Source organism: Lonchura striata, chromosome 2 (assembly GCF_046129695.1).
Source record: "Lonchura striata isolate bLonStr1 chromosome 2, bLonStr1.mat, whole genome shotgun sequence".
In the NCBI taxonomy this organism is placed as follows: domain Eukaryota; kingdom Metazoa; phylum Chordata; class Aves; order Passeriformes; family Estrildidae; genus Lonchura; species Lonchura striata.
This window is the reverse complement of record NC_134604.1, coordinates 88,616,644-88,633,249: the sequence shown is the minus strand read 5'-3', so window position 1 is coordinate 88,633,249 and position 16,606 is coordinate 88,616,644. Positions and strand designations below refer to the sequence as shown.

The 16,606-nt window shown below is 37.2% G+C and overlaps 1 protein-coding gene across 2 annotated transcripts in view; it reads right to left on the bottom strand.

Moving 5' to 3' along the window:
- LOC110474669 (uncharacterized) overlaps positions 1–16,606 on the bottom strand; it is a 380,689-nt gene that overhangs the window by 296,507 nt on the left and 67,576 nt on the right. For both annotated transcript variants that reach the window (XR_013339508.1, XM_077781548.1), the window contains exon 2: positions 440–533. Coding sequence is in view for 1 of the 2 variants with exons in the window: in XM_077781548.1 (XP_077637674.1) it covers positions 440–450 (11 nt within the window). In the remaining variant the exon portion in view is untranslated. The remainder of the gene's footprint in view (positions 1–439; positions 534–16,606) is intronic.

Sequence of the window (16,606 nt, the reverse complement as noted above, 5' to 3'; positions counted from 1 at the left end):
TGTCACCAGCTCATACAGGCAAAAAAGCATAATGTTCTACGTGACTCAACGTTGACCTGTTTTTAACTATACCAAACCTGTTGGCTGTGCAGGTAGGCACTGCAATTTTCTGTCTCCAAGCCTCATGCATAACTCTACATCAGTCTTCAAGACAACTGGCAGAGCCTGGAGACAAGGCTCAAAAACACCCCAGGCTCACGCCAGCTGTCAAACATATTTTGAAACATAAACATTTCTGACATAGGAATTCCTTCCCTGATTTTTATCCTATTAATTTTCCAACAGAAAAGTAAAAAAACAAATTCCAAAATGATTTTCAAAAGTTTGCTTTCAATTGCTAAACAATTCCAGCTCTTCAAGCTATACTTTGCTTTGAGGACTGTTCTCCCAGGAATATCAGACAGCTCCCAAACACTGAGGAAGATGACCTGCTCCTCACCTTGATGTCATCTGCTTCTTCACAGTCTACAGTGATGTGATTGTCCTTCTCTGACATCATTGCTCTGTCCCAGTGAGCTGGATCAGGAACCAGGCTGAAGAGTCAATCACCAAATAAATTTATTAAGCATTTAAAAATGTTTATATGTTAGCATATTAAAAATAAATATCCAAAAATTAACAGAACCATTCTATGCTGTCTTGAAGTTTCAACTTGATATATGCATTTGCGTATATTTCATAGATATATATGTTTATTATTATCTGTGCTTGTATATGTATCTGTACCTATATCTTTGTATACACACATATTCTGTCACAGGTTATTTTTTTTCAATTGCAACACATGTGTTATAGAGCTGCTTTCAATGTTTTTCACTCAGATACTCCAAATGTGTAAGAGGGTAAGCATGCAAAAAAAAAAAATGAACAGCATAGAGCTGGGCAAAGGCAGTTGTTCCTTTTTAAGTTAGTGTAGTGCTGTGACCATGCCAAAAAATTATAGAAAAGTAACACAAGCTGCAGGGGGAATAAAGGAGAGATCCAAGTTTCAGCAACTTCCTGCCTTAGAGTGCTGCCCTAGAGTGCTAAACCTAGCATAGTTTTGTCTTGACTCTTAATTGCAAGACTGTAAGTTTGGTGAGGGAAGACTTAATGATGAGAAAGAAATAATGTTTACTGTTTTGAGAGATACCATGAGTTCTAGAGAGTCTATTTAGGAAAGATAGCAAGAAAAAAGAGAAGCATAAAAGTGCTACATCTGATTTTAGCAAGTTTTTCTTCCTGTTCCATACAGCAGAAAATCTTCTGTGATGGCTGTATTTCCATGTCTGCATGCTTTAGGTGTAGCAAATTATCCATGAAACTGCTGATTTACTATGAATTAAGAGAAAAGCAGATTTATGACAGTACAGCTGTTAATATATTTCCCTTTTATTGTGATTAGCCAAGACAAATAATGTTTCAAAAAGAGAGGAAATTATCTATCTCTAGAAAATGAGAGATGTCCTTAATAGAAAGATAACCCACCTTTTGAAGTTTATATGCAAGAATATAGTGTCCTTCATATGAAATTTTCCCTACTCTCATTAAAAAAAAAAAAAAAAAGTAATTCTGTGCTGCAAAAAAGCATGTTATCTATATTGAAGCCACAGAGGCTATCCAGCCATTTTATCAGGATATTGGGATGCTAAAGGAAGTCAATTAATGAAGTGTTGCATTTTCTTTCTTCCTTTTTTTTTTTTTTTCTTTCTTGTCTTGCCTTTGCTTATTAGAAAAACTGGAAATAATAATAATAAACACACACACACACACACACACACACACTCCCCCCTACATAAGTTATTGATATATCTTTTGCTGATTTGTAATCTCACTGTGTACTGCAACTTTAAGAGAATGTAATCATTTTACCTGTGGCCACCAATATTTTTTTTTTATTTTTAGGGGAGGCATGGACATGCACAAACACATCTACACTCACACAAAATGGTCAATATTAAAAGCATTGGTTAACATTAAAAAGCATTAAAAAGCACTGGTTAACATTACCAAAATGTTAACCAGTAAAATGTAAATTCTGAGTATCAGGGAAAATCATGCTTAGTCTTGATTTTGTTTTGGTGACCCATATATTTCAAAACATACCAGTAATAAATTTTTAAGCCGCATCTTTTTTCCCCACTTTTCTTTAAGTCATCTAAGGATGACTTAAGCCTTGTGCTGTTGCCTAGCATAAATCTCTTCCTGCTTCTTCCCCTGATTTCCAGCAATGAGTAAGTATCACTTCAGTTTCTGGCTGATCACAGCTGATTGGCATCCAGGACAGAAGGGTCTCTTCCAGAGACCACATGAAGATACACTTCAATATGAAAGTTCAGCAATCATACTGAGCTTTCTTACTATCAGCCATCTTCAAATAAAAATTAGAAGGTGCTTGGCCTGCTTCTTTCATTGCTCTTGCCTTCCACTTGAGACTGCAGCTTGTGACCTCACTGGCGTGGAGATTTTTGGACAACTACTCATCAGCCCTCAGCCCAATTCCAGAGACACTCCTTTCTCTTCATAAACAGTAACAGGCTTAAGAAATTATCTGAGCAGCTCTTGCCTTCTTCACCTGTAAAGGGTGGACTGGCTCATATTACATCATTTGCAATAAGATGTGGCTCTTCCTCTGTAAATCAGCTGAAAAAGGAGCTTCACTGTCAAGAAAATATCCAGGCTTGAATCTGACTTATGACTGTTTTTATTTATTTATTTATCTGTTTTGGGGGAGGTTATCTTGTGTTGTTTTGGTTGGGCTTTTTTTTTTTTTTTTTTTTGAACAGTGGAAGAACACTAAAGCAGTACTTTGAAAAATGTTACAAGGTATAAATAGCACTGCTGAGAGCAGAACACAGGCTTTGTTGTGTTATCACACAGCAGATCCAACAATATACTACAGATCCATATTGTCAACTGAAATGGAAAAGGAAAACAGTTCAACAAGAATGCTTCTTAGGAAAACTACCCAATTTATTCGTGTGTGTCTCAAGGCCAAAGCATCTTATCTTTGCACAAATCATTCTTCTGTAGTGAGTAACAGCAATACTTCAAGTGGTTTTCTGTTGTGTGTCATAACAGGCTTTCTATTGATATTGCTAAAAAAAAAGTCAGTACCATGATTTTAAACTAGAAAGTGGTACACAGATTTATTCTAGAAGAAAAAAACTTGTATAGTAGATATTTTAGCAGTATTAAGCTCACAGAACCTGCACAAATATTTGTTTTCCATATTAGCAATAAAGTTTTTATTCTTTTATTTTAAACTGTAAGGTTGAACCTTTTACTGCACTCTTTGTTAGTTTGGGGGATTTTTTTGACTTTTGAGTTTAATTTTATCAGTTTGAGAGCAAATCTTCCTACATCAATGGAAGAAAAGTATTTAGCCAGTAGTAATCACTTTTTATTGTGCAATCATTACTCAGTTACTCTAGTCAATGCACAGATATTGGCTCAAGTATACAAGACCAATTAAAATAGGAACACTGGCAAGAAAACATAATAATACTTCCTTCAATTTATTAGTTACGGTAAATGGCTTATAACAAACCAAAAAGCCAGTAACATTCTCAGATAGATCCATTGCTTCTGTACTGTTGATAATTAAGTCTTTTGGTGGGAATTTGTTCGTAGGACTGATATACAATTAGACAAATTTGTTCACATATCATGTTTCATTGAAGTCTGTATGAGTCTTCTATGCTTGGCAATGGGTCCTGATCCTAGATGCTTTTATGCCTGATTAATTGTCAATATTAGGCAGGAGTTTGCTCATTAGCTCCTAGCAGGGCACAGCTCAAATTGCAGTAAGCTCCATTTAGAGATGATATGCTAACTGTTAATAAACTGCATGGATTGCATGTGTCTGTGAATCTCAGCTGACTATATGTCATACTCATATATTATGCATGAATACACACACACAAACATGTGCATACATATATGTGTGTGTGTGTATATATATCTATCTATACAAGTCAGCTCCATGGAGGAAAGGAATAAATACAAATTACTCCCCTGTATACAAGTTGTGGCTGCAAGTGCTGCTAACTTATTCAGGGCTCCCTAGTGAATAAAAACATCCCAACATAAATTTACTGTGTATTATTCATGCTACATTTTAAGTTTTCAATCTGTCATGTCAACTGCTTTAAATCATATCTAAACCAATGTGCTAAACAGACATCACTTTTAAACAAAAGGAAGTAAATTAAAGAACATCTTTCTGTACAACAGACATTTGTTTTGTACATTCATTTTCTGAGAACTTCATTTCTCGCTCAAGAGAGATAGAAGGTTGACAGAGAACTAACTGATAATGCAAACTATTTTTTTCCAGATCAATTTTACCTCCTTACTAGTAATACTGCTGTGCTCAACAATTCAGCCTCAATGATAAAATCTGACTGTTCCCAAATCATAAAGCACTTATCATGTCTAAAGTAAATATGCTTTATTAACATAATTGTTTCTTCTCCTAATTTTTAAAACCCTCCCGTCAGCCAAAGATGAAGTTTTTATGACAGTATTAGTAAAAGACCTTGTCCATGAGGCTCACAGGAACCAACAGGAAGTTACAAAAATTAATCAGCAAACTTCCCATCATAAAAGATGTGTGTTGAGCATGAGCACTAAAGAAACAGTAAAAAAAAAACCCAAAAAACCCCAAACAACCAAACAAAAAAAACCCCACAAAAAAAAAAAAAAAAAAAAAAAAAAAAACCTGCCAAAACAAACATGGCCTATTTCAGCTTTGGATGTGAAGAAACAAAGGTGTAGAAGTAGTAGTAAGGGCTAGTATTTAGGTATAAAACCATGAACAAAAGCAGTGATCTAGCTGGTTTTATTCTTCAATGAAACAATGCTGCCTCCACATTCTCTGGAGCTGTAACTACATTTCAGAGATGACAATGAGATACTTTCATCAGGACATCTTCTCTCTTCACAGTACCAACTGCAAGTTGTTACTCACAGTGCTCAAAAGTGAGAAAGGGTTGTTTGTGTGTTTTTTCATGCAATCTCACTAAGAACCGAAGATTACCAAGTTGAATGAATACAACACATAAACCTTGGGTTAACCAAAAAAAGACTACAGAAATATGAATATAAATAGCTATGCAGATCTCTCTTGGAAAGTACATGAAAATACAGAAAAAAAAAAGTGAAGAAATGGCCTTTCAGAATACTCAGCACAGACCAAATTTTGCTTTGATTAGTTTTTACAGTATTTGTCAGATATAATATTCCAGTATCAACAATAAAGGGTATTGACTCACATTTCAGTAACTTCAGTTTATAAACCCGAAACTATCTTGATAATAGCATCAGGAGTTGAACATTTAAAGGTCTATAAACAGTTCTCACATGCTAACACAAGATCAAACATGTTTTGAATATGGTTCTGTCAAACAGAGGCCACTAGTAAGTTACTCAGACATCTCCTAAAGCAAGCAACTGCAGCAGATTGGCAGAGCTCACCAAACTTGTAAAGTAAAGTGCCATGGTTTATCTGACACTGAAGCAGTTAAAATGTCATTTTTCAAGACTATTAGGTTTGAGGTAATACTAATACTTATTAATTAATTTCTTCTTTAAAGCCAGCTATTTCTTTGCTTTAGACTTTAAATTCTTCAGCTCCTATGACACTGAAGGAACATATTTATGTGTAATGCAAAAATATGAGGTATGAGTTTTTATTTTACAGAGAAAACCTTTTCTGATCATTTTCAAAGAATGTAAGGCAGCATTTTGGTGACAGAGAAAATGTGTCTAGATTGGAAACTCACAAGTCTTCAGTGACCTTTCCCCCATGACCCTCCCATCCCTTCACACTAAAAACAGTTGAATCAAGGCACAGTTTTGGCACAAAGAGGGATCAAGTCACATCTGTTGAGGAGCAAGCTAGAGAGTGGTGAACATTTCATAAATTAAAGTCTTTATAGACTATGAAGAAGCTGAAATCTAAGAGATTACTAAAACCTCATTTGAGTTTTAATCTAAGGATTAATCTAAAACTGTGACTAATGCAGGGTTTGAGGGTTTAATGTTCTACCAGTTATGTTAAAGCATATGCTAAAATTTACATGATCAAGAATATGTCTAAATACTGCACTAATAGGAGTTGGTCACTGCTGAGAAAATGTGTAGAGGAAATTAAATAATTATGGGGAAAAGCTTCCTTCTTCAGTGAAATTAATTGTAGGGGGAAAAAAAAGTGTTTTCCTTCATAATATCAAAAGGGTGTCCCACGTTCAACCACAGTGTGAGGACTAAGCATGGAAAGCATGGATACCACTTTACCCATTTTAGTCACATGAGGACTCTGCATTTTTGATGAATAAAATAACATGAAACCTTACAACATAAAACCATACAACATCTCTAACCTACAACTTCAGAGGAGGAGGCTTACAGGACACACTTTAAATGACATTATATTTTCAAGGAAATGTTGGATGCCCTTAAAATCATGCAAATTTAAGCAGTTTCAAGTAAGGTACTAGAATCTCACTTTCTTTAACAGACTGTTGTATGAATTTTTCTGTTCATGAACTTTTAACAAACCTTATATTGGGATCTTGGTATCATTAAAATATTTTTTTCAGAGTGTCACAGTGAGGTTAATGTATAGTAATCTCTTTTAAAGACAGAGATTACAATTTAGTTGGTTCTTAGCTCACTCAAAATGCTGCTGATTTGCTGGTGTATATAGACAATGGAAATAAGGTTGACTAATAGAAGCAAAATAGCAGGTAGCCTTCATCCATTACAAAATAACTTGTAACTTTTAAAATTTGCTCTGCAGAGCAGCAGAGATAATAACTTTGTCCACGTCCATATGGAGAAGCCTTCCGTTTCCTAATACCTGACACACTTTAACACTTCAGGGTTCACTATAAAGCAGAACATGTTTCTGCATTAAAGGAATACTCTCCAGCAATCCACAAAGTAAATTATTCATTTATCATACTTAGCCCTGTTTCAGAACAAAAGCTTTTATGATGACATACCCGCTCTCAAATTCCTAGTTCTAGGGTTGTAAAACCAGATCGTCTGTCATGATTGTCATCATTACTGTCATGACATGATGGTCATTACAACATGAGAAGAAAGGAATATTCTCAGAAATTCCTTAGGCAAAGAATAAAGTCTTGAGCAATAGAAAGACAAAACATTAACCCTAAACCTGAGGCTGTTTCAAACAGCCTTTGGAGAAAAGAAGGATAAGTTCAAAAGAAGGATGAGTTTTCTCCACCTTGGCTGGTGGTAAAATAAGCCTAAGCTCAACTCTTTGCATGATCAGCACTGAAGGAGACTTAAAAAAATAGAAGTGGCAAGGGTCAAGACTAGCTGGGTCTTTCATCTTCATCCCTGATCTTCTCCATTGATTTGCCAACTTGAAATACCTACTGCAGGATAATGACCAGTCCCCTAGAGGCATAATATTTTTAAGATGTGAAGGTTGCTACTCCTCATCTTCCTCTTCAAAAAAAAGAAAAAGTCAAAGGTTTTTGAATCAGATGACTTGTTGACAGCAAACATGGTATTTGAATTATGAGCACATCAGTGAAACACATCAGTGAGATCTACCTTAAGAAATGTGGAAGATAAATATGTAACTATAGAGCACTGAAGTATAGAGCCCTGTGCTTTCCAGCAGAGTGAAGCATTAGGTATCGAAGGCTGGGTGAAACAAGTTGATATTTGGTGCTAAACATCAGCAGCTGCCCACTAACTGTAAGGCAAGATCCAATATAACCAGCTGTACATGCTCAGCTAGCATGAAAGATTGTAAACAGGAAAACTTTCACATTTAAAATACATCTGAATGGAGCCTGGGGAGAGAGAAAGAAACAAAAACCAAAGAGAAAATTAGAAAAACGGAAGTAAGCATGAGCTTGTCTTTCAGCTCAAGTAGACACCCTTTTCTGATGTGGTTCAGCACCAAGAGCAGAGGTGAGTGTCCCCCCGATAGGAATGTTTGCTGGCCACATAAAAGACTGGAGAGTCCTGTGCAAGACCACTGTTGATTAATACCTTTTCCTGAAGAAGCATATTTGTTTCTGTTGAATACTCCCAGTGAATTATGCTTCCAGAATGCCAAAGTACAGCAAAAAACCCAGATCATCTCCATGCCTACTAAAATGTAAGTAACCTCTATTGCATAATTTAATATTAGTCTTTCTGTCCACCTAAGTCAATAAGGATTGTCTCCTACTAATAAGACTCAATGAAGAGACATAACTTTTTTTTTCCCCAAACTATAAGAAACTGAAGGAAAGAACCAGAAGAAAAACAGTGAAAGTGTTACAGTTAAATCTGTGGTTGATCTTACCAAAATGCTCAGACAGTTATGATAGTTCATGCTCAGGACTGTGTTTCATGTCAAGAGGGATCCACTCACAATCATTTTACAAAAAAACTTGTTTGAAAATCAGAAATGGCTGACATAGGTGGTGTGTATTTTGTTTTCTGGGGTCTTGGGCAGTTTTTAAAATTATTTTTTATTTTTCCAGTCAGGCATCATTCTCTTAGGTTCAAAATTAATCATAAGCACTGAGCAAACCCAATATTTTTCTAAATAAAAATTCAACAATGACTGAGAAAGCTTACCCAGGAACTGATTTAAATTATTCTTGCCAAAAAGTGAAAAAACATGCTCCTACTGTAACTGGATACTGAATCTAAAAACACAATAATAATTTTCTTCTAAGAGGGGAGGGAACTTAGACCAACTTAGGGGAAAAAAGCTTTTAGAGTGGTTTAAAGAAAATGTCACCTACATTTTTGGAAGCAGAGTTGAAAACATTTTCATGATTTATTAAGTTTCATATGGCAATGGCTGGTCTTTCAAAGATAGGTTGCACTATAAAAACACCCACAGCACTTTTTGGCTCCAGAGGTTTCCAAAACTCTCTGACTTGGTTCTCAAGCAGTTTTTGCTCTTCCTCTTCTCAGTTCAAAGTTACAAGTGTGAAGGACAAGTTTACAGTGTTTATTTGTGGGCCATTATGTCTGGAATGCCTCTCCTTCTGGGAAGGAGGTTAATGAGTGAGAAAAAAGAGAGACTGAACTAATTTATAGTGATAACAAAAAAAGGAACATCATTTCAAAATCCAAACCTCATCTAAACTCTTTAGGGATTTTAAGTTATTTTGTCTTTTTATCAGTATTATCAGCTGTACTTTTTTAGTCTAAATATAAGTCAAAGTGGAAGATAAAATTGTAACATAAATACTAAAATGAAAAGAAGGGAGACCTAGAAGTCTCTAAAGAAAGTAAATTGTTCAGGCCCTTTCTTGTAGTACTAACAAATAAATTGTTCTTAATAAGTTTGCCAAAATACTCATAGGTTTTAATTCATGTAAACAGAGCCTTCCCCAGTTTAAATTGAAAAGTACACAGGCATACTGAGGCATGTTTCATCCTTCTTTCCATATTCATTGCTGCTTTTGTAGCTCCAACACAGCGAGTGGGGGCCCAATGTGACAATTAGTGGTGAAACCACAATTCCAAATTCCAGTAAAGACACTGAAGTCAAACAAAATTTGTCATTGTAGAAATTTTGACTAAGTCCTGATGAAATCCAGGCATATTGTGCACAACTCCTTTGACCTCTCCAGAGTTTCTTCAGTTTCACCCTGTTGGAGCAGAAGTAAAGATTTTCCATTATTTTTTTCTCTCTCTCCAGTTATTTATGATTCATTTTCTACTATGACAAAACAGTATTTCCCAAAGAAGAATTCTGCTTTGCCTTTCTTTTCATTCTTCAGCTGCACAGAATATAACATTTTCTGAAGAGTTTACATCCTTGTGCTGGATCTAGTAGAATGGTTTCAACATGGCTGCATAGCCAGAGAAAACTCATTTCTGAAAGGAAAGCTTGCTCACTCTTTTTCTTTCTTTCTTTCTTTCTTTCTTTCTTTCTTTCTTTCTTTCTTTCTTTCTTTCTTTTCTTTCTCTTACCTAGGATGTTGAATGTACTTTATATTTTATTTTGAAATTATGAAATCAGGAGAGAAGAAATCCAAATAAGCTGTGGAAGGCACTCCTCAAAAAGAGAAAAATAAACTAATGTACATTACCTCAAGACTACCTCACTGTTTTAATCTTATATATGCAGAGGTAGAAACAGTATTTCTTTATCTTAAGAACTTCCTGATGAAAAATGAATATAGAAAAATCTCAAATACATGTAGGAATGAGAAAAATCTGGGATGTAAATTCCAGTGACTGATTTGCATTCAATAGACTCCTTTACTATTAGCTTCTCAGATTTCACTTATCCTCTTTTCTGCAACTTTTATCACCTGGAGCTTTCTTTCATTTCTTTATAAATGAGTCACTTGAGGTAAACCAGGCTGTTATCAAACACTTCTACCCACAAGCTAGTGCAATGCAGTATATCCTTGGGAAGACCACCAAGAGGACCCAGGCCCTGGGAGTCACATTGAGGATCATCTTGGGCACTCACTTCTATCTCTGTGCTGGGCTCAGCCAGAGATGGTTGTTGTTTCCCTGTGGCTTTCCCCCTGTGCAGCCCAGACATGATGGGGATTGCATGGAGGCTGCTGCCCCAGCTGCAGATGTTTGATCTGAACAAGCATTCACGAGTGACAAAATCACTTACTTAGTCATGCTGACTAGTGGAAGGGTCAGACAATAATCTGATCTTTGAGGAGTAGCTATTAAAACAAGGAGATCAAACCCACCTATTTCCAGAAACAGGCGTAGGTACTATACAAAAGAATTTCAGCTGGACTCTACATTGGACTCTACCCTTAAGTTCTTCCAACATACAGACCACATGTTCCCACCAGCAGAATCTCCTCTCAGTAACAGCTTCACAGAATCCCACAATTAGACTAGTATTTTTCATGAAGAATACTATTTATGGAAGATAGATAATAAACTTATTTTATTAGTTAATGTCCTTTTCCTGGGAGAGGCATGCATAAGTTACAAACCCATATGCCATTTTGCACAGAAAACCACAGGTGCTCCAGAAAGAGATCTCCGTCAATGTGCCACAGACCCATGTGGTGAGACCTATTTGGGGATCTTGTGAGAGGACAGACAACCAGTCTGTGCCAGTTCCTCTCTTCTAATCTCATGTAACACAGATGAGTAATAGCCAGGTATTACAATTGGTGCCATGGAGATGGTACAAAGCAGCTTCTTTAAGACTGAAACAGTGTGGTGGCTTTGTTGAATGCCAGAGATGCTGCTCAGCTCTGCATTCCAGCAGGGTTTCAGGGAGAACTCTAAGTCCAAAGGCCACAGAACTAGCTTTTCAAAGTCATGATTTATGCACTGTCGTATTGTGTTTTTATATTTCTGTAACAGTTCTGTAATGGTTTGCCCCTTCACCCCCATTTCCTCCCAGAGGCTCCACCCTGAGTTTTCCCACCTCTCACTCAATGTCAATCTCCCTGACAATGCTTAGTCACTCCCCTCTCCCCTCCCTGCTACCTTGTCCATCACTCGGCTCCCCATCCCATTTTTCCAGAATCTTCCACCTTGGGCATCGAGTGGTTGGATGAGGGCCAGGGGTCCCTCCGTTAAACTTTCCCCATTGGTTTTTGTATCTCTATCCTTTTGCCTTCCACTCCACCAAATTCCCCCTTTGGTCAATGGGTGTCCCTTTCCCCTTGTTAGCAGCCCGGCATTTAAGATTTTGCAAAAGTCCCAAGGGTGCTTTCAGCTGTTGTATACTCTGGAATTCAGAGCTCGTCAGAGTCTGGATTAAACCCAAGACTGAAAACAGAAGACAGTTTTTTAATTTCAAATACATATTTAAATATATATATGTACACATGCACAGACGAAGGAACCAAGTGATTCAAACTTTAATGATATTTGGCTATTTCTCTTCAGGCTAAAGAAGAAAAAGAATATTTTTCTTTGTGTTCAGATATTCATCTGAGCCTCAGAGACACAGAGGATAATCCAGAGTTTCAGAGTTTGTGGTCCCAACTTCCTTAGGAACATTTAATCAGCCCACTAAAGTAATTAAACTTTCTGATTTTAATTTGTTAAGATCAGGAATACAGGCTTCTGAAATAAAGTCCTTTTTCCTCCGTGAAGTGAGTTTTCTTGAGTGTCATTTAATGTCATATGATTAGGTAGAGAGATGCACCACAAGGATAACACTTTATATGACAGAGGAGAGGGTGACCTTAAACTGCTTCATTTTGTCCATATTAAATAAACATGATTATTATATGAAATTGATCTTAGGACACTTTCAGTGATTGATCAGTACTCCTTTTTAAGATTTCAATGAAGCTGGCTCAGATCACATAACTAGTGTTTTATTTTTAAATCTAAATTATTTTCCAGCTTTATTCTTATGTGTCTGTCACTGTTTAAACATTTTATTAAGAGAGCTAAAAAAGGATATCTCACCACATAGGTAGTTCTGTTTGTATTTTGTTTTCCTGTCATAGATTATTTTATTTTTATGATTCACCTGCTTTCTGAAGAACTTTACTACTATTCTCACAGAGCTAACCACATTTCTGCAAAAAATTATTATTCTTTCACACTAATAGATAAGTATTAATTTCATTCACCTTTTTAGAATTTAATAACATTGCTCTTGCATATAATTTTTAATTTAGAACTTATGCACATATATATATAAATATTTTGTGAGCTTAAGACCAAATTCTATTCTTATCTGTTAAAAATCAAAAAATATTAAAGAACACAAAATAGTTCTTACTGAAAAAGAATTTCTGAAATAAGCTCCAGCTTTGTGTATTGACTTTAAGTAATGAACAATAGTAAGAGTAAGATAATTCATCCTTTACAACCACTTCAGAAAGCTGAATCTGTCTCATTTTCAACATTAGGCAATACATGAAACCCACCTGGGGATCCTGGGAAAGCCCATTCAACACTCATTTTCAGCTTTGTTTTGTTTTTCTCCTCCCACTTCCCAGCCTACATGAACACTGAAGGACATACAATACGTTTTGTTTTCCCACCTGTAACAAAGTACACTGGGGCAAAAACCCCGCCAGAAGAACTAGGTTATAAATGGTATCTTAACCCATTACAGCTGCACCAGACATATAAGTTGGCTGCATGTGTTGTGTTCTTTCACTTTAAATACACTCTACCTTTAGAGGTTATTCTTTAAGCTATCTTCTGTTGCCATAGGCACACTAGGTTGAACAGATCTAGTTAAACACAAACAAGACAAAAATAAAATGTGTGAACCTGTGCCTTGAGAAAAAGACACCCTGCCTTTTCCAAGGATTCCACAGAATGAGCATTTTTGACAATATTTATATATGCTGAGTTTTCAACTCTACCTTGGACCTCCAGCGTACAACGATTCTACACATACACACCCACACTGTACACACATTGGCATATGGTATTTACAGTACACCTTCCATATTATCATATAACTTTCTTATTTCCCACTATGAAACACAGAGAAAATTTATGCTGTGTTGCATACAGTATGCTGTGTTCAAGTGAACTTTACTACATACAAAGTTTCAAGAGCAGGTCTGTGCGAATCATTAACTTTTCAAAAGGCGCCAGTTCCCTTCTGTCACTAATGACATGCGTAACAGTTTAATGTAATGCTACTTTTAATTATCAGAGCCCTTTCTTTAAATATCAAATTTCCCTCTCTAAATTGTCCTGAGTTCCCTTTACAGTCTCATCTGTCACTGTAAATGTCATCACTTTATTCCTTCTTTGGATGCAGTGACAGGCCCACTCTTATCCCTAGCTTTATCTCTTTTTCCATCCTTTATTGTACTACAAAGATCCCTCTTTCATAGTTTACAGCTGTATCCGCTTTCCACACGTGGCAAATGATTGCCTCGGTAAAGGTATTTTCTGTTTCAATCTTGCATTTTCCCAAGGGAAAACAAAAGGGACAAGCTTTCTGGAGTTGGTTTCACTGAGAAAATTGTTTAGAATTGCCTCATTCCTCAACAGATTAACGAATGCATACAATCCCGGCTTAAGTGCTATTGTACAGCACAATTTGTCCATTATACTTTGTCCCTTCCATTTATAAAACCCCCTCACCAATTAAAGTAATACAGCCTTCCAATACCTGCTCCCAATTAAATCTGAGCTGTATTACCTGCCTTGATGCAGCTGGTCACAGATTCCTACCACTTACTAGCATTCATTAGCCCAATTCATTATACGGGGGCTTGTGGCAGGAATTCAAGCTACCAGCTTTATTCAGGGGCCATCAAAATTATCAGCTTTCAGCACAAGGCCCCAGTAAGAACAGGATTAAGTGAAGGGAGAGGGAATTCATACAGTAGCAAAATGTCATTGTTTCTACTTTGCTTATGTCTCTTCTAGATCAGTGCATCAGGAGCATCCACTGGGTGTACAAAAGAAGACAGCTGGTCACAACTGGAAGAAAGCCTTTTGCTCATTTGCTTTCAGTAAGCTCCTAATTTTGTTTTCCTGTGCCTCTTGCCTCCCAGCCTCCTTGCTCCAAAAGATAGCCTATTGTCTGATCTGGAGCCTACTTACAGATGTGATCATTAACCACTTAAGGTCTGCTGCTGCAGACTGGCTCACTACAGTTTAACGACAATCTTTCACTTACTGAGAAGAAAAAAACCTAAATCTTCTGTCAAGATGAAAAATTGCCGAATTGCTGAGGTTTCACTGCTCAGTATAATGGGGCTTTGCCAGGCCCTTGGTGCTCCCAAGATGTTCTGCTAGGTGATATAGTGCAGCATGGCAGGTTGTGTAGAAGGAAAAGCTATCTGCTGCTCTGAAGTGGTTTAAGTGTCAATGTCCACTCTGTAAGTGAGCTTCCAGATTTTACTGGATGGAGGTGATTGTAAGACAACCAGCCACATCATAAGCTTTGGGCTTATGTTGGGCTTTCAGAAGAAAATGAATTGGAGCAGAGGAAAGGGGAGATTTACTCTTGCCTGATGCTTGGAGCTGGCACAACACTGTCGTGCTCCAGCTCTGCCCACTCCAAAGAAGTCAAGGCTTGCTGCTGGCCTGTCTGAGGATGGTGCAAGCAGGGAGATTAAAAAGAGAGGAGAAATAACAATATTTCCTGTGAATGTAGTGAAGGGAGAGGCTTGAAAAATTAAATCTAGACAATTTTAGACCAATTTTAAGCTAATTCTTTACTGCAAACACTCATCTCTTATCAAGGATCAGCAACATATGCACATCCATAGCATTTTTTAAGGTGGTGGAGGATGTATATTAGTGTTTTCCTCTCAATTAACTTCTAGGCAATTTTCCCAGCTAAATACATAACATCTTTGGCAATATGCCAACCAAAACCTTAAGACCCAATGCTAAATTCTGTACTTGTACAGGCAGCTTAGATTCTCATGTGGTGAACTGGAAGAATGCCAGTAGCTCCCACCATAAACCTAGCAGTAGGAACACTATATATATTTTTTTTATCAAGAAACTCTACTTTACTTTTCTAAGACCACTTCAAAACTGCACCATTTTAATGTTCCTTTAGCACAAAATAAAAGAAAGATTTAACCTGCTATTAAATTAACCCAATTAGCCATTTATTTCATGTAACCTTACACTTCTGATGGCATTAAATCAAACACACCAACATGTGGATTTTTTTCTTTTTTTTTTTTTTTTTGTAAGTTATGGTAATTACACACTGCCTGCTAGACAATAAATTTCTCGCTAGCCTTTTGCCCTGTTCTCTCCCTCTGGAAGAGGATTATTAGAACAGAAGTGTTTCAAGACCCCTCCTCACATACCTCACATAATGCTGTCCTGGAAAAAGATGGAATACCTATGCACCTTGAGGCATAAAATAAAATAATCAAAAAATCAGAGAAAATGGGGGTTAAAAAAAGGAAAAAGCAAAAATGAAAAAGGAAAAAAAAAAAAAAAAAGGGAAAATATTTACAAAATGTTGGTTTCCAGACATGGCAAACTGAAATGCAGATGAGAGTAGACTCTATATGTTGTCCCTGTCATTTGACTCAGACCATGTACCAAAGGCCACTGTTTACTGGATGTTATAGTTTTTTCCAGTATCATTTTTCTGGGGGGAGTGAGGAGAAAGAAAACCCAGTTCAAATAAAAGCTGGCAAGAATCCATGATCAGAATGTCCAAATCTGTCTCTGACACATTCACAGAGAAGCCAAACAACCATGTGCGACACAACTGCCACCAAGGACAGGATGGTGTTCCCTGATGCTCTGGCCCTCCTTTGCCCTCCAGGCAATGTCTTTTGTGGCCAAGTTGCCTTTGCTGCTACTCTGCGCTTGCCAGCAGTCTCCTTCATTTGCTGGTGCCATTCTGTCCCATTTTCAGGCTGTCAGTGAAGCAGGTTTACGGCAGAGCAGAGGAGGTTCTGCAGCCATCCCCAGCACGCCCCAGGGTCCTGCCAGCAGCACCCTGCATGGTGCGTGCTCAGTGCCCCAGGAGAGGGCTCGGGGCAGCTCCTGCACCTTGCAGCATCATTCCCATTGCACACAGTGCCTGTGTGCAGCTCTGGCAGGAAACTGTCAGCAGCATATTGGGTATCCTCACAAAGCAGGGAGAGTGCCCTCCTTGGTTCTGTTTAGATGTCTTCTTGGGGGCTTACTTTCAAAGATGGCTCTGACTTCTGACCCTGCTGCAGAT